This window comes from Oryx dammah, unplaced genomic scaffold (assembly GCF_014754425.2).
Source record: "Oryx dammah isolate SB20612 unplaced genomic scaffold, SCBI_Odam_1.1 HiC_scaffold_2, whole genome shotgun sequence".
NCBI classification, from domain to species: Eukaryota; Metazoa; Chordata; class Mammalia; order Artiodactyla; family Bovidae; genus Oryx; species Oryx dammah.
The window spans coordinates 118085536-118108088 of record NW_024070186.1 but is presented as its reverse complement, the minus strand read 5'-3'; the positions used below and the strand labels follow the sequence as shown (position 1 = coordinate 118108088).

The following is a 22553-nucleotide window of genomic DNA, read 5'->3' as shown; positions in this document are numbered from 1 at the left end:
GCAGAAGAAGGGGACAACAGAGGACGAGATGGTTAGATGGCATCACCAACTCAATGGCCATGAGTTTGAGTAAACTTGTGGAGTTGGTGATGGGACAGGGAAGCCTGGCGAGCTGCAGTCCATGGGATCGCAGAATCAGACACGACTGAGCGATTAACAACAGTGACAAACACTTCCATTCTTTTTCTGAACTTCAAATACAGCGCAGAAAGAAATTTTTCAGAGTGAGGCATGGTTTCTGAAGACCGTCTGGCCAAGGCTCCAACCAGGGGCTCTGGCCACGCCCCCGGAGTAGGTAGGCACTGCCTCCTCTTGTCAGGTGGCTCAGATGGTAAAGTGTCTGTCTGGAATGAGGGAGACCCGGGCTCGATCCCTGGGTCAGGAAGATCCCGTTGAGAAGGAAATGGCAACCCACTTCGGTACTCTTGCCTGGAAATTCCATGGACGGAGGAGCCTGGTAGGCTCCAGTCCATGGGGTCACAAAGAGTCGGACACGACTGAGTGACTTCACTTTCACTTGCTCTTGCCTCTCGCGGGACGTGTGTTAGTTGCTCAGTCGTGCCCGACTCTTTGTGACCCCATGGACTATAGCCTAACAGGCTTCTCTGTCCATGGAATTCACCAAGCAAGATTACTGGAGTGGGTCGCCAGTCCCTTTTCCAGGGGATCCTCCCGACCCAGGGATTAAACCCATACATTCCGCACGGCACGCAGTCTTTACCTTTTAAGCCACCAGGTAAAGCCTCGCGGGATCGGGATCTTTTAAAAGGCGAGATTTCGTGACTCGGGCAAAGCAGAATCTCGCGAGAAGTTAAACCGGAAACGTGAGGGATGGGAGAGAATTCCGGCGAACATCCTAAGACGGGCTGTTCATTTGTTCCCTGGAAGCTTTAGATACCCGGTGGAATTGATTTCTTGTTTGATCTCTCCTGACGGGATGGTGTTGACCTTGGTGAGGGCTGGCACCCAGCCGCGTGCCTGAGCCAGAAGCATTACCGACCTATGACGTTGCGAGGGAGGGGGCTGGGATGCGGGGAACTTGGTGATCTCAGGCTTTCTTTAGCTTCAGTCCAAAGCTATAGAGTAATGCTGAGTGTTTTGACGCTTGCTCTTGAGCGTTTTCTGTTTTCTCCCGACTCACCTCCGCTGCAAATAACCAGTCTGCACTCTAGCCTGCAGGCTTTAATACCCTTTCAACTTTGAGCAGAATGCAGGCTCTTGGAAGGCTGAAACTGCCCTTGTCCCCGTGTTATCCTGGGAGATTAGAAGAATGTCTGTTACATAATTGGCCTTCGATAAACTCTTTAGATTAGTAAATGAAATAAAACTGCAGCGAAGTTTCCACAGGAAACTAACGTAACTTTTCTTCTAAATGCACTTTATTTTGGAATAATTTTACATTTACAAAAATATTGCTAAGATAATACATGCTTTTTTCCTGAGTTCCCCTGATGTTAACATCTAGAGTGGCTTATTTAGATTAATTTTGTTCCTTTGACACACATTCCTATGTTAGCACCACAATTCCACTTCACCTTTTGCCTTAAATTTGAGCAATAATCATTTGGAGAAACGTTTTTTATAAGTAGATTATGATAATATAGTTTTATTACGTGTGAGGTATAGCTCCTATATTAACTGGTAATTATCAGGGGGAAAAAAGGGTGTTATCTTAAGAAAAAAGACTGTGCTAGTAATGTTGAAGTTCAGTAAATTTGTAATAGAGTGTGTCAGCAAACTTTTCTTATCATCATAGCTGAAAGCAAAACCAGAGAGGAAGCTTGCAAAACAGATTTGCAAAGTTGTATTGGATCATTTTGAAAAGCAGTATTCCAAAGAACTTGGAGATGCATGGAATACAGTAAGGTTAGTATAATTCATTTTTTGATGCTTTATGAAAGAACAAGAAACAAACCCTTCTGGGATAGGGGTACTGTGAAGATATAAGAGTTTAAATCATTTTTTGCTGTAGCTTCAGAAGAGAAGAAGGAGGAGGAAATAGCTTGAATCAGGAAGATGGAAAGAGGAGAAAGAAAACTTTGTAGTCATAATTTTGTTATAAGCAAAAATTGTTATACCTTGCCCTGATTAATTGCTTTGATCTTTGAAACAGGACTGCCCACCAGTCTGACAAAATTAATTATACTGTAACAGAAAAGTTTTGAAACTTCTGAGGATATTTGACTAGTTTCTGAAAATTCAGGAGATAACGCGACAAATCTTTAAAGCCATCACTTCTTTATCATGGCTAAAGTCACTGTTGGGTGATCATGTTTCTTCTGTATGTCTTTAGCTTTATGTGTTTTGAACATACATGCCTATGCACGCACACACACACACAAATTATTTAAATGTTTTATAGAAAACAGAAATGAGAAATAATTTAATGCATAGACATGAGAGAAGTTTGATTTGTATGTCAGTGAGTTTTGCATTTGGTCAGTATGTTAACTCTTATGGGTTCTTTACATTGAGTGCCTGATGCACTATACCATACCCTGTGAAACACAGTAAGACAGTCCCCATGTCCAGTTTTCTGTGAAACACAGTAAGACAGTTCCCATGTCCAGTTTTCTGACAGTCTGGTATTCATAGGAGAGGAGGAACATGATTTAAACTGTATAAACTGCTAATTCCATAAGTATCCCAATAGAAGTAGGCAGGAGTACCCAGTCCCATGTAACAAGGCCTGATGATGACAGCAAAGACCTAAGGAGAAGCCAGGTCTTGGTAATTTGACAAAGTATGAGATGGTTCTGAAGTAATTTTAGACAAACTGTTTTAGAAACTTGTAAACACTGTAGCTTGAAAATGTAGTTTATAGTTGGAGATTTATTTCAAAACTAGAGTTTTTAAATGAGTGAAATGAGTGTCTTCTGTCGCAGAGAAGAAAAGAGGGATGAACAGTGAAGTGTGTAATTAATTCATGAGGTTTTCAGTATGCAGAGTTAACTCAGATAGAATAATAACCAGATAGCCAGACATCTTCAGTATGCTTATTATGTGCCAGGCAATAGTGCCTTTATTTGATGCTTGGAAGAAAGCTCCCAGGTTTCCTACTTTTCACATGAGGGAACTGCACATAGTTTAAGTATTAAAATTTGCCCAGGTTCATTCAGCTACTAAGTGATAGAACAAGGGTTTGTGTGCCTCTCTGGTTCACAAACTCCTGCTCACTCCTATTCTATATGCTTCTCATACCTTGGATGTAATTAGGCATAAATGGATGATTAAAAAAAATTTTCAAGAGGTGTATTGTCTTCAGACTTAACAGTAATCTGGCTACTCAGACCCTGTAATGAGTTATTTTTATATTTAATGTGCTCAGACAGATTTATAAATTATTATTTGACCCTAACCAAAATGAGCAGTGAACCTCAAATCCATTTGATTAGCCATGCCTTCTGCTTCAACTACCTTTTTGTTGGGTTTTCATGGTAATTTAAGTTTTGCATAAACATGTGCTAAATTTGCCATAAGCAAAATAAAGGCTTTCTCTGCTTGGAAAGTAGCCTGAGCATGGAGCATGGCATGGGGAAATAAGAACAGAAGTGTTTTTGTTTTTTAACTATTTATTTCCAAGACATAATACTGTGCTTGCAGAGTCTATGTACTTCCAGGGAAGGGAGAGTGGGTTCTTGTGCTATCTAGAAAGCTAATAATTTGCTCAGTATTCTTAGTTATAGTAGTGAGGAAGATTTAGTGTTTAATTTTATTGCTCCACAAAAATCTTTCTTGCCGTCATCCTTTGAGTAGCCCTTTGAAGTTGAATTTACCCTGATTCGATTTTTGCCTTGTTACTTACATGCTCTTCAGGTGAGCCCATTCATGTCACGTCTTTAAAGGTCCCTCAGTATGCTGTTTCGGAGAAGGCAATGGCAGTCCACTCCAGTACTCTTGCCTGGAAAATCCCATGGACGGAGGAGCCTGGTGGGCTGCAGTCCATGGGGTTGCGAAGAGTCAGACACGACTGAGCGACTTCCCTTTCACTTTTCACTTTCGCGGATTGGAGAAGGAAATGGCAACCCACTCCAGCGTTCTTGCTTGGAGAATCCCAGGGACGGGGGAGCCTGGTGGGCTGCCATCTATGGGGTCGCACAGAGTCGTACACGACTGAAGCGGCTTAGCAGCAGCAGGCCGTCATCTCCTGTGGTGCAGCCCTTCCATGGGAGGAAAGCAGGAAACAATGTTAGGCTAGAGTAGGAGACCATCAGCTCATTGTTAAAGTCCTTGAAGACTGAAGGGAAAGTGGCTCAAGAACGTATCTTGACGCACTTCTGTGAACTGATTATTTCTGGATTTCTAAACCAGACTTTTAAAATGATTGTATGAGCGCCCTCTAGTGGGCAATAATAGCAATAAAGCAAAAGGGATTTCTTTATTTTAACTATGAACTCTTTGTGGGTCTTTGCAGTTACACAGAACTAAACAGTGGTACTTAGCAATGTCTAGATAATTTTTTATCCTCATCATTAGAAAGAATGGAGAATAGAATAGTAAAGAAAAGAAATCACAGAAAAGTTGAAAATCATGTTATGTAACAGACTTTGTCCAAATAATATGCAATTTTCAAGGGATATGTGAGCACAGGCAAGTTATCGTAATTGAATTCTGGATGCTCAGCTTTCATATATGCTCTTTCAGAAGATTACGCTGCTTCCTTTGATTAAGGGGGTGCTTATTCCTCTTTCCCAATCTGTCCTTCTACAGTTGTCTTTGTCTTTGTCTCTTTCACTCTCCTGACTCTTCCACATTGCATTCCCTCCAGGGTGTCAAAAATCCCTCTGCAAGAAGCTATGGGACTGCTAGTGTAAATGACTACTACCGGATTCTTTGACAGATCAGATGGTCTTCAAGTTTTGCTTTCAGCAAAAGTAAAGGACTTGCAATTGAGCTGTTAGCTAACAAATCATTTAAAATATTTCTGAAGATATTTAATTTAGTGATTGGAGACCATAACAGAAAATATTTTAACAAAAGGGAGACATTGCTGTAACAAAATATATTTAATTCTCATCTACTTATATAAGTGAAGGTTTTTCTTACCCCTTCTAAAAACATAAAATAGGAATTGATGTTGAACCCTGGTCATTTGTTGTTGTTATTTAGTCATTCAGTTGTGTCCTGACTCTTTTGAGATCCCTAAATTGCAGCCACCAGGCTTCTCTGTCCGTGGGATTTTCCAATCCAGAATATTGGAGTGGATTGCCATTTCCTTTGCCAGGGGATCTTCCTGACCCAGAAAGTGAACCCACATCTCCTGTATTGCAGGCAGATTCTTTACCACTGAGCCACCACAGAAATTGATGTTGAACCCTGATCATTCATTCCTGGATGCATCTCATTTCATTAAGGGAGCCATTTGCTATGAATTTTTTCTTTTTTTTTCTATTTAGAAGGAAAGTGAAAGTCGCTCAGTTGTGGCCGACTGTTTGCGACCCCATGGGCTATATAGTCTATGGAATTCTCCAGGCCAGAATACTGGAGTGGGTAGCCTTTCCCTTCTTCAGGGAATCTTCCCAACCCAGGGACTAAATCCAGGTTTCCTTCATTGCAGGCAGATTCTTTACCAGTTGAGCCATAGGGAAGCCCCTTTTTATGTATAGATAATTATCAAATGTATAAGTTATTTTGGTCAATTTTGTACTAATAATTTTATTGATAACTACTCTGGAAGCTACTATTTTATAACTTAGAACTTTAAGGCTACAATGAAAACAAATTTAGTATATGCATGCACATGTGTCTGTGAGTGTGTATGTGTGAGAGAGAAATGTAGGGTAATAAAGATTAAAAGCACAAAATTGTATTAGGACTTAAAGTTATAGAAGTTGTATGGGGAAATATAAAGAAAAGGGAAAGGAACAGTGTAAAATTTCCACCTGTTCAAGAAGAGTCAGTCCATGAATTTTTAAATGGACAGTGATGGGTTTTAAAATCACTCTGGTATTTAGGTTCCACAGGATAGATTTAAAAAGTAGTGTAACATATTTTAAAATGTCAATTTTTACAGTATGCTGGAAGTTACATCCTTAAACATACGGTGAAGATTTTGATATCAACTTAAAATTTTGCAGAGGGTTCAGAGTTTTTTTTCCCAAATGATGTCAGTGAATATGCTAGCAAAACATTTGCAGGTCACTGATCTAGGTCCCAGTTCTGCTGATTGCTGGTGTAGTTGAACTTCTGGCTTGGAGACCAGTAAGTGAAGCAGCTTCAGAATCTTGAGAGGAGGCCCGAAATATGGCATCTGGCCAGTGTCTTCTTAAGTCTTCTAGTATATGCTCTCTCCACTGTCTGCTGGGCTACTTGCCCATCCGTCAGAGCTTTCAAAATGAGTAGGCTCCGGGGCATCATCCCACCAGAGCAGGCACTGGAGTGCCAGGGAGAGCTGAGATTCACATTAATACACAGCTTTTCTTTCTCAGGGCTGGTAGGTGCCATCCTGAGCAACCTTAGCAGTCCCATCATTGAATTGATCCTGTTGTAGCTGCTCCTCAAGGGCCATTTAAGTCAAGCTGTTCCCATTGTTAAGAGACAATAGGCTGCTTCCGAGAGGCAGGGCCTCTGGCACTAGGTGAGATTTGGAGAAGAACTTCTCTTCCCCTTCCTGTCCTGTACCACTTGTGCTACTGTACTAGGTCTCACACTCCTACTAGACTTTAAAGCCAGAGGATCTTGAATGAAAGACTTCTGCTTCAATAGGGATGTGACCTTGGAAGTTGCCAAATCTCTGAAAACCTGTTAGCCTGCCCTCTGAAATAAGCATAATAGTTGCCCCTCACAAAAAAGCACATAGTAAACATATGGTCAGTAATCTTTATTATTATTAATGTTGTCAGGGTGAGGTGGAGCCAGTGGATTGGATGGTAGGTAGAAAGGCTTCTCTGGAGAGAGAAGGCCTAATAGCAAATAGAGTTAGCTAGGCTGCAGGTTGGTGAGAGAGGAAAGGTCATTTTAGTGCAGAGGGGCCAGTTAATGCTAAGATTGTTAAAGACTAAAGAAAACTTGCTCCAGGAAATTCAGGTAGTTCAGTTGGCTGGGTATAGATTAGGAGGCATCAGAAAATTGGTTTGTTCTGAACAAGGGCTTATTTTATCTAGTTGTTAGAGAATGAGATAGGATTAATTTCTGAAGATTCCTGCCACATCCTGCTGTAAGTACATGTTTTTAAATCTAATGAGTTTGTCCCCTCTTCGAGTCTTTCAATGACTTCTCATCTATAGGAATTTAAAATTTATAAGATAAAATTTTAGAACTTGATAATCTTAGACTTGTCTCATATAATCTTCTGCTACACTGGGCTACTTTTAATTCCCCAAATGCACTGTTCTCCATCATACCTTGGTACCTGTACATACGCTGTAGTGTTTGCCTCGGAACTTGTGTTCTCTTTTCATCCTGCGGCTAATTCCTCATCCTTCAAGATTTAGCATATTGGATGGTGTACAAGAATCTATAGTGTTCCTGAACTAAAGTCCTTGCATACAATAAGGTTAAATAAAATATGCAAGATTAATAACCTTTGCTAAGAGATCTGAAAGAAAATGTGAATAAATGGAGAAATATACTGTGATGAAAGTTAGAAAGAGTGAATACAATAAAGATGTTAATTCTCCCCAAATTTAGTACATTTAATATAATCCTAGTCAAAGTTTTTATCTGTCTAAATCACTTCAGTTCAGTCACTCAGTTGTGTCCAACTCTTTGTGATCCCATGGACTGCAGCATGCCAAGCCTCCCTGTCCATCACCAACTCCCGGAGTTTACTCAAACTCATGTTTATCAAGTTGGTGATACCATCAACCATCTCATTCTCTGTCATCTCCTTCTCCTGCCTTGAATCTTTCCCAGCATCAGTGTCTTTTCAAATGAGTCAATTCTTTGCCTCTAGTGTCCAAAATATTGGAGTTTCAGCTTCAGCATTAGTCCTTCCACTGAATATTCAGGACTGATTTCCTTTAGGATGGACTGGTTTGATCTCCTTGCTGCCAGAGATCTAACCAGCCCATCCTAAAGGAAATCTGCTAAATATATCTTTACAAATATTTTATGAAATTTTTTTAACCAACTGCTTTTCATGTTCATCTGAAATAATAAACTTTCTAAAAGAGCTTTGGAAATTATAAAGAAAAAAATTAGATTTTTCCCTTCCAGATGTTAGCCAATTGGAAGTGTTTAAAGCCAGTTGAAAATGTATAAAGCCAATTAAAAGTGCCCTGCCAGATGTTAACCAGTTGGAAGTGTGTAAAGCCATTTGTTGGCTGAGGGATGGACACATGATGTAAACCAAGCCGCTCTAGTCTGTATTAACAAAATTGTACTTCTGAGCATTATTTCCCTGTTACTACATGACTGAAAACTCTGGATCAATATTCAGCCAGTTTGGAGGGTATAATTAGGATGGACTGACCTAAGGTTGCGACAATAGATTTCCTTTTAGGGTCCATTTTAATTCAGTGGTTCCCAAAGTGTGGTCTGTGGATCAGCATCATTAGTATCACCTGAAGACTTACTAGACCTACAACAGAAAACCCCAGGTGGGGCCCAGCAATCTCTTACAGTCACTTGATGCGCGTTAAAGTTTATGAAGCATGTTTTTTAAAGAAAGAGATTGTCATCCTCCGGTAGAACTGAAATGCTGGGCTTCTGTGACGCACTGTCATAGTAAGAGGAAGTGATAAGAGAAAGCAATTTCACATAGTAGCTCAGTTGAAAGTCACATGGCACTCTAAGAGTCGCAGGTGTTACATTTCAGTCCAGCCGCTCCTCACATAGGCAACACCAGGGTGAGTAGCAGCTGGAATTTACTTAATTGACCATGGTTAATGAGGCTCCTAAATAACTCAACTAGAAAGGTCAGCTCGTAAATAAAAATTTCCTGCTGTATCATTTGTCAGTTGATGTGAGCTTGTGATTGTCAAGAGATCTAACTGTTGGACCGAATAAAAAATTAGCATGGTACATCTGCTGGGGAGGTGGAGGCAGGGAAAACCTGCACCATCAGTCCATAAGTGATGTTTAAACCATCCTTGGTTTTGTATCCTCTGAGCCACTGATGGCCTCATTAACTCTTTTACTGTAGTGTTCACTGTCATTAGCTTTCCATACTTTTATCTTCATCAGAGGAAAACTTGAATACTTAACTCTTTTGAACAGCCTTTAATGTAGTACTTTTCCCTTTAAAATTAAGACTCAGGTTTTAAATTTTTTCTTAAGAAAAACACTTCCTTGTGCAAAGAGTGATAGACTAAAATCTTATTTTGATGGATTTTGAAGTATGCTAAAGACAGGTATGCAGATGACACCACCCTGATGGCAGAAAGTGAAGAGGAACTAGCTTCTTGATAAAAGTGAAAGAGGAGAGTGAAAAAGTTGGCTTAAAGCTCAACATTCAGAAAACTAAGATCATGGCATCTGGTCACATCACTTCATGGGAGATAGATGGGGAAACAGTGGAAACAGTGTCAGACTTTATTTTGGGGGGCTCCAAAATCACTGCAGATGGTGACTGCAGCCATGAAATTAAAAGAGAATTATTCCTTGGAAGGAAAATTATGACCAACCTAGATAGCATGTTGAAAAGCAGAGATATTACTTTGCCAACAAAGGTCTGTCTAGTCAAGGCTATCGTTTTTCCAGTGGTCATGTATGGATGTGAGAGTTGGACTGTGAAGGCTGAGCACCGAAGAATTGATGCTTTTGAACTGTGGTGTTGGAGAAGACTCTTGAGGGTCCCTTGGACTGCAAGGAGATCCAACCACTCCATCCTAAAGGAGATCAGTCCTGGGTGTTCATTGGAAAGACTGATGCTAAAGCTGAAGCTCCAGTACTGTGGCCACCTTATGCGAAGAGTTGACTCATTAGAAAAGACCCTGATGCTGGGAGAGATTGGGGGCAGGAGGAAAAAGGGACAACAGAGGATGAGATGGCGAGATGGCATCACTGACTCAATGGACATGAGTTTGAGTAGACTCCGGGAGTTGATGATGGACAGGGAGGCCTGGCGTGCTGCGATTCATGGAGTCACAAAGAATCAGACACGACTGAGTGACTGAAGTGAACTGAACTGAAAGACAGGTCATGTTTTTTTTGCAAGATAATGTGCAGGGAGGGACAAGATTGAGAGGCAAGTGAGGCATTCCTCTTTGGTGCAGATTTTAAGGGGCCCCTAAAACTCAGGAACCAAGATAAATACTGTTTTAATGACCAAGACTGATACGAAAGAAAAAACCCACGATGAACAAAATATCAAAGTTTTAAAAACAGGATCAAAACAGTGCTGTGTTGAGCCATTTGGGAGCCTGAGGCAAAAGAAAAAGTAATTCTCCTGGTTCTGAAAATCATAGGTAAATAAAGTGAAAGACTAGGACCTAGTTCCCTGACTTAGTATAAAATTGTATTACTGTGTATTATATTAATACCCCTTTGTTTTTCTTTTTCTCCCTAGGGACATTCTGACATCTCCATCTTGTTGGCAATATGCTGTTCTTCTTAACAGATTTAATTACCCCTTTGAACTGGAAAAGGATTTACATTTGAAGGGCTATCACTCACTCTTTCAAGGATCTTTACCCTACTATCCTCAATCAATGAAATGTTACCTTAGCAGAACTCCTCACAGAATGCCTTCAGAAAGACACCAAATTGGAAACCTAAAACAATACTATCTCCTGAATGCTGCCTCCCTTCTCCCAGTACTGGCTCTGGAATTGAGGGATGGGGAGAAGGTTCTGGATCTGTGTGCTGCCCCTGGAGGCAAATCTCTAGCTCTGCTGCAGTGTGCTTATCCAGGTAATGTACTTTTCTCTCCATAACTGACAGCTTTTAAATATCCACATGTTACAGAATACTTTTAGAATATGTGGGAAGAAATGTAAGATTGAATTTTCAGACTTTGAAAGCCTAAAAACCAAGACAGTGTGGAGAAGAGTGGAAGTTTTACTGAGGAAATAGTGTAAATAACTTTTTTTCCCCCAGCTACTTAGTCCTTACAGGTAATTGGGAAACTACAACAAAACTACAACATTTTGTGAACACAGATCTATCAGATAACATGAAACCTGATGAGCTAATGACAAAGATTTTTAGTTTTATTGTTGCTATTACACTTCAGAGTCTTGTATTGATGTCGTGGTCATACTTTTATGCAACAAAAACATACACATTGAAACTCATTTTTTGTATTATTGGACCATAAGGTTCTAAGAGAGTTCTGTCCAATAGGAATATAACATGAAGTATATATATAATTTAATGTTTTTGAGCAATCTCATTAATATAAGAAAGAAGTAAAGTTTATTTTAATAATACATTATAACCTACCACATTCAAAATATTATTTGAACATGTAATCAAAATAGAAATTATCAATGAGATATTTGCATTCTCTTTCTTACAGTCTTTGAAATTGGTATGCATTTTACACATAGGGTATATTTTAATTTGGATTAGTCACATTTCAAGTGCTCACAGCCTCATGTAGCAAGTGGGTATAGTATTGGATGGTGCAATTCTAAAGATTTTAAAAGTTCTTTTGAAATGACTTATCATTGCTATTAATAGTAGTACAAAAAGGATGAAATATATGTAATATACATTTTTATATATATTTGTTAAAAGTAATGCATTCATTGCAAATTCTTTTCTTAATGAGACAATGCAACTTTTAAACTATTACTTCAGATTTCCCTGGGTGAAAATTACTTATGGCTAGATGAGACAGGGTTCAGCCTCAGTTCTATCTGGTTTTTGTTTGATAGTTTTGTTTTTATAAGTGCAAATGCTGTTCTCAGAGATGAAAAGATGAAATGGTGAGAATTGTGTTATAGTAATCTCACTAATTCTTTAAACTCCTGATTTATAACCCTAATCACATAGATCTCATTCACTAAGCATTATTTTAATCATCTACTATATAAATACTCTATGTAAACCAATGTAGGAACTATGTAAACCTATGTAAACACTAAGTCTGTTTTTGATTTTGAAGAAGTCTAAGGATTGGAAACCAATTTTAAAAGACTGTGTTGCCTGATTAGGAGACTCATTCACTTTCTCAGCCAAAGCACTAGTGTGCTGAACTGCCTTTGTTTGGAATGCTCTGGGGGGTTTCTGTGCCCTGGCACAACTTGCTGTAATAAGATTCTGGATGGGTAGGAAGTGTGCTCCTTATTTATAAAGTTGGTGAAGAGCTAGGAGAAGCCTTGACCAGAGGTGTTCTCCTTTTTTAAGAAGCTGATGATCTGAAAATTGATTCCTTTGAAACTATCTAAACCTGCTGCTGCTGCTGCTAAGTCGCTTCAGTCGTGTCCAACTCTGTGCGACCCCATAGACGGCAGCCCACCAGGCTCCCTGGTCCCTGGGATTCTCCAAGCAAGAACACTGGAGTGGGTTGCCATTTCCTTCTCCAATGCATGAAAGTGAAAAGTGAAAGCGAAGCCGCTCTGTCTTGTCTGACTCTTAGTGACCCCATGGACTGCAGCCTACCAGGGTCCTTGGTCCGTGGGATTTTCCAGGCAAGAGTACTGGAGTGGGTTGCCATTGCCTTCTCCAGAATGTCATACTAAGGAATTGGAAATCTTAACAGTAATGAGGAACCACTGCAGACTTCAAAAAGGAGAATGACACGATCAGATTTACGTTTCACATCAGATGTGGCTTTACTGTAGGGAGGGAAGTTAGTAGAGGTCATACCTGGAGGTGAGCAGGGCAGTCAGAAGAAGCCAGTTGCAGTGATTTAGGTGACAGTTGCCAGGGGTTCAGGTTAGGCTATTAAGAATGCTTATCCCTTAAAAGTTGTTATGTATCCCCAGGGCATGCATATCCTAGTTTGAGAACTGCTAATATATATCTTCCTTCAAGAGCATTCCTGTTGAAATAGTTTATAAACATTTTTATGGGAACTCTGAATCCAGTTGTACTAGGCATTGGTATAAGTATACCAGTTAAATGTATATTTTAGGTGAAAAAATACTGTGTTTTCAGATTGTGGTTATAACTGTTATTGAAACTTGCTGTATTTTTTTTTTTGGTAAGAAATCACAACATAAGAGATTATTTTGTAAGTTTATTTTATTATTTTTATAATTTGAGCTGAAAATGAAATTTTATGTTATCGTGTTATAAGGAGTATTTGTTACTACTTTTACCCTCTATTCTTTGATAGCATGCTTATTTTGTTTGTTACATCAGTCTTGAATATAGAATTTTTAGTATTGTGAAAAATGGAAGAGAAATGCCAAATTTGGGTACCATTTTGAAAAGAGGGCATTTTAATCCTAGATTATCCTCATTAGTAGGCTATAAATATTTAACATGTTTATGGTAAAGAAATTCAGATTAGGAATCCAAAGGCAGATGGATATATTCTAGGAGTTTGAAGTATAGAAGAATCTTCCTCTTCTTACATCAAGGGCAATGAGTTACAGGCAGTAGTCCAAGTAAAGTAGCTTTTCATCTAAGAAGGGCTAATGATAATGGTTTACTAAGAAGTACAGATGTCTTCATGCTGATGCTCAAATCCCAAATTAGGTTAGCTACAGTGCTTGAATCTGGAATGCAGATGCCATGCTAAAAAAAGCTTTTATAAGCAAAACTTTAAATGATGGCTGCACTAAATGTGCATTTATCCTCTGAATTTCTTTAGATCAGTACTGGCCTTTATTCTGGGTCAGGAGGCTCACAGCTATGAATAATTAAAAAGCTCAAACCAATACAGAATTGTAAAGTAAAAATTAAAAATAAATAAATTAATTAAAAAAAAAAATTAGTCTACTCTTTTGGTCTAGCTGCTCCTACCTGTTAGCATGGTGAGGGACTGTCCAGTGTTTTTTATTGTTCTGTTTTTGTCAGTGGAGGCTTTGTAATGTCCTGGTGTTCACAGAAAAAGAAAAAAAAAAACACCTTTGATTCTAAATAGGAAAGCATTAAGAAGTTAAGAATGACTCAGCCTGATAAAGTGGCTTGATCAACTTTCTTGCTGAGGGTTGACATGAAATTCTTTGCTGTCAATAATACCCTTTTTACATCTAGTTAGCTTTTGGTGGTAGAGAACATTAATCAGACTCTATTGAATTGCTTTTGCCCTTCTCCCTCTGAGCCTTTTGCACACCCTACCGGTACCATTTTCCCCTTCTTCCTCTTTGCTAATTCTTTTCCATTCTTCAAGTTTTCACTCAGAAATCAGCTTTCCTGGAAAGCCTTCCAAGAACTCCCTGCATTAGATGCATCTTCTTTTTGGAAATAATAACAACAGTGATAAATTTGAGCATGTAGCAGAAAAAAGAAAAAGTAAAGCCGAGATTCCAAATGCTATTCCTGAAAAAGCTTAATGACATTTTCAAGAATTTGTTAAATTTATCCCATTTTCTACTTAGATGAGAAAAAAATTTTTTTTGGTTTATTTTTGGGAATTTAAGCTTGAAAATTAATTCTTTCTCAATGTAGTGAGTCTGAGTGTGTGTGTGTGTGTGTGTGTGTGTATGAAACTTGGATTGTAATGCCTTATATTGTATATTTTTTTTGAAGTTTAACCAATTCTATTTCAAATTAAATCTGTCTAGACCAAACTGTAATATAGCATAAAGCTGTATTTCAGCTGAGAGTTACTTTAAAATGCTGAATTGAGGATCTTGACTTAAGCTACAATTTAATGAAAAGCTGCCCTGATTTTCAGTTTTAACAATTTAAATATCTTCATTATAATGCCATATTTTACATCAAGTGAGCCACATTTGGTGAGCACATACTATGTGTGAGGCATTGCATGGTAGGTGTAGAGCTCTGAAGGATAGAGAGGTAACTAAGACGTCTGTTTCCTGTGATGTGACAAACTGTGTGTTTTAGCCAAGTCTCCTGTTGAAAATAACTTAAAAGTGTGGGATATAATATTAAAGAAAAGCAAAATCTTTTAAAGTCTGTCAACGTTCTCCAAATACTCGGTGGCCGAAAGTTAACAGTTTGAGAACCTGGGAGGTAAATTGAGCATTGAAGCTGGGTTTTCACTTGAGAGCTTTTTTTTTTTTTTTTTGCTACACCTGGAAAATTTACTGCTTCATGAACATGTGTGGATAAAAGAAGCCAGAGCCTGCTCAATTAAAGCATCTATTAGGAGACTAAGTTGTATAAACCTGAGACTCCAAAATACTTTTCCCTCCAATTAGGTAAACTAGGAAGAAATTGTCCTCTCCAAACAACTGAAAGGAAGATTGTTTTCAGTTTTAGTGATAGGGGAGGAGTGGACATACCCTCTGAAACTTTGTAACCAGAGCTAAGCCAGTATAGACCATTATAGTGAAGTTGCAGAATTATGAAAATAAAAATCTTAATAGCAGTCAGAGAAGACAGTTTACTTTCAAAGGACAACAGTTGGACTGAGGAATGACCTCTTAGTGTAATAATGGAAGCTGTCATTCAGAGGAATGATGTTTTCAATGTGCTAAGAAAAGATGACTGTCAATCCAGAAATACATACATCAAAATATCCTTGAAGAGAAAAAGTGAATTAGACTTTTCTTTTAGACAGAGAGCAAGAGTGTAGTTTGTCACCAGCAATTCTGAAGGAAAAGGGAAAGCCATCCTGGGTGGAAAATGGAAGATACAAAAAGAATTGAAGAGAGAAGAAAGTGAGAAATACATGGGGAAAATCTAATAGTCATTGGGTGTAGAAGACAATGATAATAACATTTTATACAGTTAAAAAATATAAGCGCAAATAAATCCCAATATACAATGCAGTAGCATCTTATTTAGGAGGAAATGTTATGAGATTCTTGCATCTTTTAGGAAAAATGGTGTAGATTGACTTATTTTGGGTTTTTCTTTTACATATGCATGTTAAATGCTTTAGGGTTACCACTAAAAGAACAGAAATAGAATATAAGATATTTAAACCAGAAAAAAGAAAAGTGGAATGAAATTTAACTGAACAATGCCGTAACCAGCTTGCATTATAAACCCTCTTAAATTTGTGCTCCCTCCTTGCATGATTTACTTCTTTTTATTTCTCACTCTTGTTTCCCTGGGATCGTACCATTCTGTGATGTAAACTTTTGTCTTAGGCTGTTTTCTAGTGATTTCAGGCTAAGACAAAAGCTTTCAGCTACCTATCCATAAGCTGCATTAGTGAATCCTCCAAAAACCACTCAAAATAAACAATGTAGACTAAATAAAAAAGAATGTTCTACCTGTACAAATGAAGCTTTAAGGTGATTTTCTATTCCTTTCTGAAACCGCTCCCTAAATTGATGCCCTCCTCTGAGTTCAAAATCCTTCAAGCTAGGCTTCAGCACTATGGGAACAGAGAACTAAAGATGTACAAGATGGGTTTTGAAGAGGCAGAGAAATCAGAGATCAAATTGCCAACATTTGTTGGATCATGGAGAAAGCAAAGTAGTTCCAGAAATAAATCTGCTTCATTGACTATTTCAAAGCCTTTGACTGTGTGAACAACAAACTATAGAAAAATCTTGAAGAGATGGGAGTATCAGACCACATTACCTGTCTTCTGAGAAACCTGTATGCTAGTCAAGAAACAACAGTTAGAGCTGGACATGGAACAATGGACTGGTTCAAAATTGGGAAAGGAATACGTCAGCACTGTATAGGGTCGCCCTTCTTATTTAACTTATATGCAGAATACATGATATGAAGTGCCAGGCTGGAGGAATCGCAGGCTGGAATCAAGATTGCTGGGAGAAATATCAACAACCTCAGATATACAAATGATACAACTCTAATTGCAGAAAATGAACTAAAAAGCCTCTTGATGGAGGTGAAAGAGGAGACTGAAAAAGCTGGCTTGAAACTCAACATTCAGAAAACTAAGATCATGGCATCCAATCCCCACCACTTCATGGCAAATAAAAGGGGGAAAATGGGAGCAGTGACAGATTTAATTTTCTTGGGCTCCAAAATCATTGTGAACAATGACTGCAGCCATAAAATGACTCAGTTCTTCGCATCAGGTGGTCAAAGTATTGGAGTTTGAGTTTCAGCATCAGTCCTTCCAGTGAATATTCAGGGCTGATTTCCTTTAGGATGGACTGGTTGGATCTTCTTGCAGTCCAAGGGACTCTCAAGAGTCTTCTCCAACACCACAGTTCAAAAGCATATTATTATTAATGACAATTGTGTGAATGCCCCGAAATCGGCAATGGTTGAATAAAAGAGGACACGTTTTTGTCTGTATACTATTCATTAGCCTTTAAAAGTGATTCGCATCTCTGCTGATTGAGTTGGTGGTATTGCCTTTGAAGTATTGATGTGGAGAGTCAGGAGACAGAAAAGTGTGTAAATAAAATTCTGTATATGCAGATAATTATATAAGCATATGTATATCAGGTTGATAATATAGGTTCCTTTTGATGGGTGGTTGGGCAGTTGACAGTGGGGAGATAAAGAATAAGATGGAAAAAAGACACTACAAAAATATATAATTCCATTTATGTTGGTTTTATATGTAGGTGTAGACATAAAGAGATATGGTAGGATTATTTAATGAAAATGTTAAATGATGCTTATCTGAAGACTGAGTTTTAGGTAATTTTTGGTGTTCTTTATACTTTTGTGCATTTGAAAATATGCTTATCTCTAATGTTATATGAAATTTATGTTACTATAATAAATATATATAAATATTTATAAATATATATTTAACTATAGGAAAAACAAAACAATTTTTTATATTAGGGAGAGAACAATTTGCTAAATGCCTTCTATTTCTGAGAAGCAGCATAGCAGGGTGCTGAAAGTAGGTATGCTCTGGAACCAAGGTATCTTGGTTTCCTACTGTGTAAACCTGAGCAAATTACTTAACCTCTCTTTGCCTCAGTTTCCTTATCAGTAAAAGAGAAATGATACTAAAATTATCTACCCGAGGTTTGTGAGAATTAAATATGTTACTACATGTAAAGTCTTATAATAGTGCCTAGCCCTTAATAGGGACTCAAGATAATTACTGCTATAAGAAAGTGAAAATTAGTCACTCAGTCATGTCCAACTCTTTATGACTCCATGGACTGTAGCCCATCAGTCTCCTCTGTCCATGGAATTCTCCAGACAAGAATGCTACTGGACTGGGTTGCCATTTCCTTCTCCAGGGGATCTTCCCCACCCAGGGATCAAACCCAGGTTTCACACATTACAGGCAGACTTTACCAACTGAGCCACCAGGGAAGCCAGTACTAGTCCATAGTCATTACGAACATTTCTTGTTACTACTTTTGCAGTTCAATGCTAAAAGAACTGGTGCTAAAAGAAGTGGGCTTCCCTGGTGGCTCAGATGGTAAAGAATCTGCCTGCATAGCAGGAGACCTGGGTTCAGCCCCTGGGTTGGGAAGATGCCCTGGAAAAGGGAACCCACTCCAGTATTCTTGCCTGGAGAATTCCATGGACAGAGGAGCCTGGCGGCCTACAGTCTGTTGGTTTGCAAAGAGTCGGACACGAATGAGCAACTAACACTAACATTATGAACATTTCATGTTACTCCTTTTGCAGTTCTATGCTAGATATGGGCTTCCTGGTGGCTCAGCTGGTAAAGAATCTGCCTGCAGTGCGGGAGACCTGAGTTTGATCCCTGGGTTGGGAAGATCCCCTGGAGAAGGGAACAACTACCTACTCCAGGATTCTTGCCTGGAGAATTTGATGGACAGAGGAGGCTGGCAGGCTACAGTCCATGGGGTCTCCGAGTCCGACATCACACGTGCTAGATATGTTACTAAACTATCACAGTTAATCTTTTTTCTTCCTTCTAGTTTCATTATGAGACAATCTACATATCGTACTGTGTAAGTTTAAGGTGTAGCGTTTCATCTTAACAACCACTTTGTAAGGTAGAGGTAGTAAAATTTCTCCTGTATCCTATTAGAGCTTCTGGCAGTGACTGACATAAGACAGCATGACAGGAGTGAAGCATACATGCATTTTCCTCTTGGCCTTGACTCCCTATCTCTGGTGATAAGAATATTCTTTCCTCTTGGTATAGAGAAGGTATCTTTCACATAGGAGTTCATCTCCTGCTTTCAGGAAGAAAAAGATAGGTCACAATGCCCTTCCCACATCTGCTGTTATTCAAGTGCTTTTTACTCAAAATAATCAGTATGCTAAAGCAGCATATTTTGGAGTGGAGTGTTCTAAACTCCTTCACTATTACAGTCCCCATTTTACGGATAAGGAAAGTGAGACTCTGTAGGAGAGCTGAGTCAGGTTTCCAGAGTCTCACCATTCTTAATTTGAGCCTATGCCTTTCTTATCTTAAAGTCACTTAACACTTAACATGCTTTTTTCCACATGCCACATACCTTCCTTTATTTAAAATAAAGGTGTTCTGACCTGGAAGGAACTTTATGTATCATTTACTCGTAAGAGCTTTAGGAGAGAACTGTGTCTAAGGTATTGGTTGTATAGTGTATCTTTAGGAATCTATAATTTTCTAAAGGTTTTTATCTTCAGAATTAAATTTGAATGAGTAATGGTGAGAGCTTCTGAGAGGCTCTGTAGGTATGACTATGGTAAATGTTTTATGAAGTGTTTGTGAGTGTACTTAAGTCTTTAAACATAAGACAATCATAATGTTTACCTCTCAGCCCTGTTCCTGTATAATTATGATGAACCAATGTATTTCTGAAATTTATTTGATCAAAAGCAGAAATTTAACAATTCTATTGTTTTCATTTTTTTAAAAAACTTTTTAATCCTTTAGGTTATCTTCATTGTAATGAATACGATAGTCTGAGATTGAGATGGCTGAGGCAGACGTTAGAATCTTTCATCCCACAGCCTTTGGTAAATGTAATTAAAGTGTCTGAATTGGATGGCAGAGAAATGGGAGATGCCCAGCCTGAAACCTTTGACAAGGTACTTTTATTACGTTGTGACAGACTGATAGACTCCCAGTGATACTACTGTTATGTTGCTTTGTTGTGGTTATTTCCCATCTGCTTCCAGACATAGCTGGATACAATTTCTCAGTACCCTGGGAAATTCTGATAAAGTGAACATGGAAGCAGTTTTTATTTGATGGTCAGCATGTTCAAAGGAAGCGGTAACAATGGGATTGGGGATTATCAAATGCTGTTTATTTCCAGGTACCTCAAAGATACTCAGGAAGAGATCAGATATTATCTGAGTCAGTACACAAGCTTGTGCACTGTATTGCTTTAATTCGGTAACATTTCGTATCAGAGTATGACAGTTGAAGAAAAAGACAGCATTTCAGTAAACTGAAATTGAATTATTAGTTCTTAAATATAAATGCTGAGAATTCAGGAATATAGTAACATCTGTTTAAAATGAGTAACTTAAAAAAAATGAGTAACTTTTATAAAAGTTTTTGCTATAGTCAACAAGAATATGAAATATTAGTAGACATTAGTAGACTTTTAGTCCTCTCATTCCCCTTTTCCACTCAAAAAGACCTAAATGCTGAAAGTCACAGGAAATTCTTTTGTAAGGTATTAGTGAAGAAATGTTGTAAACAACTTACCAAGGTGTATTTTTAGTTTTAAAATAAATTTACTTATTTAGTTTCTAATTTTTGCCACAATTTATGTAGCTTCCCTGTATACTTTGTGTCTGAGGATATGTTTTCAGTGCACCCTTGCCTTATGTGTCCTTTTCTTCAATAGGTGTTAGTTGATGCTCCATGTTCAAACGATCGAAGTTGGTTGTTCTCTTCTGATTCTCAGAAGGCTGCCTGTAGGATAAGCCAAAGGAGAAATTTGCCTCTTCTACAGATAGAACTCTTAAGGTGAGAGCTATTAATACAAAAGCTTATTTTGGTTTCTGATAAAATTTCAATAGTCATGACGAAACATGACACAGGGCAGTGCCCAAATGGAGAATTTCCCGTGTAGGTGTCAATAATTAATTCTCTGGTGTCTGCACCCAGAAGATTCTCAGTCTCTCTCTTTTGAGTCTCATGTTGTCATGTCACCTCTGCCCTCCCACTCACCACCCCCTCAATGAAATCCATTGTTGCTATGCATTGTCTTTTAAAGGACACAAATGATTTTATTGTGATTTAAAGTTGTTCGGTCGTCAGGACCATCCAAAGCATAGGGTTCATCACCCTATTCTTTTACCAGGATGTGAATATCCCCTCTGTAGGAGTAGCTTTGGACCAGGATTTTTTTTTTTTTTCTTTTTTTCAGTAAGGACATTGTTCTGGGTAAGAAGTTTTAGTTTGTTGTTAGCACTTATCTCCCATCTAAGACTTTTCCAGAAAGGCATGACCACTGAGAGAGACTTGGTTTCTTCAGAACAGAGCCATTTGGGGACATCCTGCTTTGGTTTCAAAAGAGATTTATATTTATACCCTAATCCTAAGCAATTCCTAGTGTTTAATGCTGAACCAAAATTCTTGGACTATGTTAAATATACCTAAATGATGCTTTATCACTCATCACTTCTTACATGTTGAAGCAGAATGAGTGACAGTAATATTCCCTGCTTACAACATACATTACTTCCAACTTCTGATTGATTCACAGCAATGAACATACACCATTTCCTAAGTGTTACAGCCAATACTAATAAATAGTTTTATTCTTGTACCGGATTATGTCTCAGCTCATTCTGGTCATTCCAGGTAGCACCAACCAGCCGGTCCTTAAAACATTTCTCATCTTGCAATTAGACTATTTATTTGTATCCTTCCAATGTCAGCCCTTCATTTGCTATAACCCTAAGATATTTTGAGAATTCTTGTCCACCTTTCTCTTCTCTTTGGTTGTTAGTTTTGGGATGTTGCATAGATCCAACCATAATAAATCTTTTCTTCTCACCTAAACTTCCTTGATCTGGCTCTTTAGTAAGTTACTCTTGTTATTCCAGACTTTGCTATTGTTATGCCTGACACTGTAACAGGCATCAGGTCTTTTGGTGCCTTATTAGCTTTGTTATCTCTAATTTTTTTTTTAACCTGTCAGCAGCGGGACTGCCTGAGAATATCATTTTTCTTCCTTCTCATAAAAAATCCTTTCACTTCTTTTAATAAAAGAAAAAAAAAAAAAAAAAAAAAAAAAAAAAAATCCTTTCACTTCTTTTTCTTTCTGTACCATACCACACTTCCTGTTTTGTATTCTGTGTACTGCTTTTCCTTCTGTTTTGTCCCAGTTCATTATAATGTATCCTCTATTCTCTTTATTCTTCCAAATCTATGCTTATTAAAGTTACTAAACAACCATTAAATTGTTATTTCTTAATTTTAATTTTGTTTGATCTCTTGATAGCATTTTAAAAAATGTGTTTTATTATACAACTGTTACATGGAAACATTTTCACTGTAAAAATTAAAAAAAAAAATACAAATGAAGCAAAAGGTCTCCTTGACCAGAGACCCAACAAAATACCAGCTTTCTTCACAAAGTTGACTATTGGACTTTGGTGTATACTCTTCCAGCTCTTTCTGTAGTTTTTCTTATATATGCATAGAGAAATATGTTGAAAAATAACTGCTGTTATTATGTATGCATTGTTCTAAAACTGGCTACTTCTTGTATTTAACATTCATTAAAGTCTTTTTCTCATAAATCTGTTTTGTTCTCTTCAAG

The 22553-nt window shown here is 38.1% G+C and overlaps 1 protein-coding gene across 1 annotated transcript in view; it reads left to right on the top strand.

The window, feature by feature from the left end:
* The first annotated feature begins 809 nt into the window (after positions 1-809).
* Positions 810-22553, top strand: part of NSUN3 (NOP2/Sun RNA methyltransferase 3) — a 59128-nt gene continuing 37384 nt past the window's right edge. The window contains exons 1-5 of the mRNA XM_040226750.1: positions 810-952; positions 1757-1866; positions 10451-10794; positions 19703-19857; positions 20628-20749. Of these exons, the coding sequence (XP_040082684.1) occupies positions 938-952; positions 1757-1866; positions 10451-10794; positions 19703-19857; positions 20628-20749 (746 nt within the window). The 5' untranslated portion in view covers positions 810-937. The remainder of the gene's footprint in view (positions 953-1756; positions 1867-10450; positions 10795-19702; positions 19858-20627; positions 20750-22553) is intronic.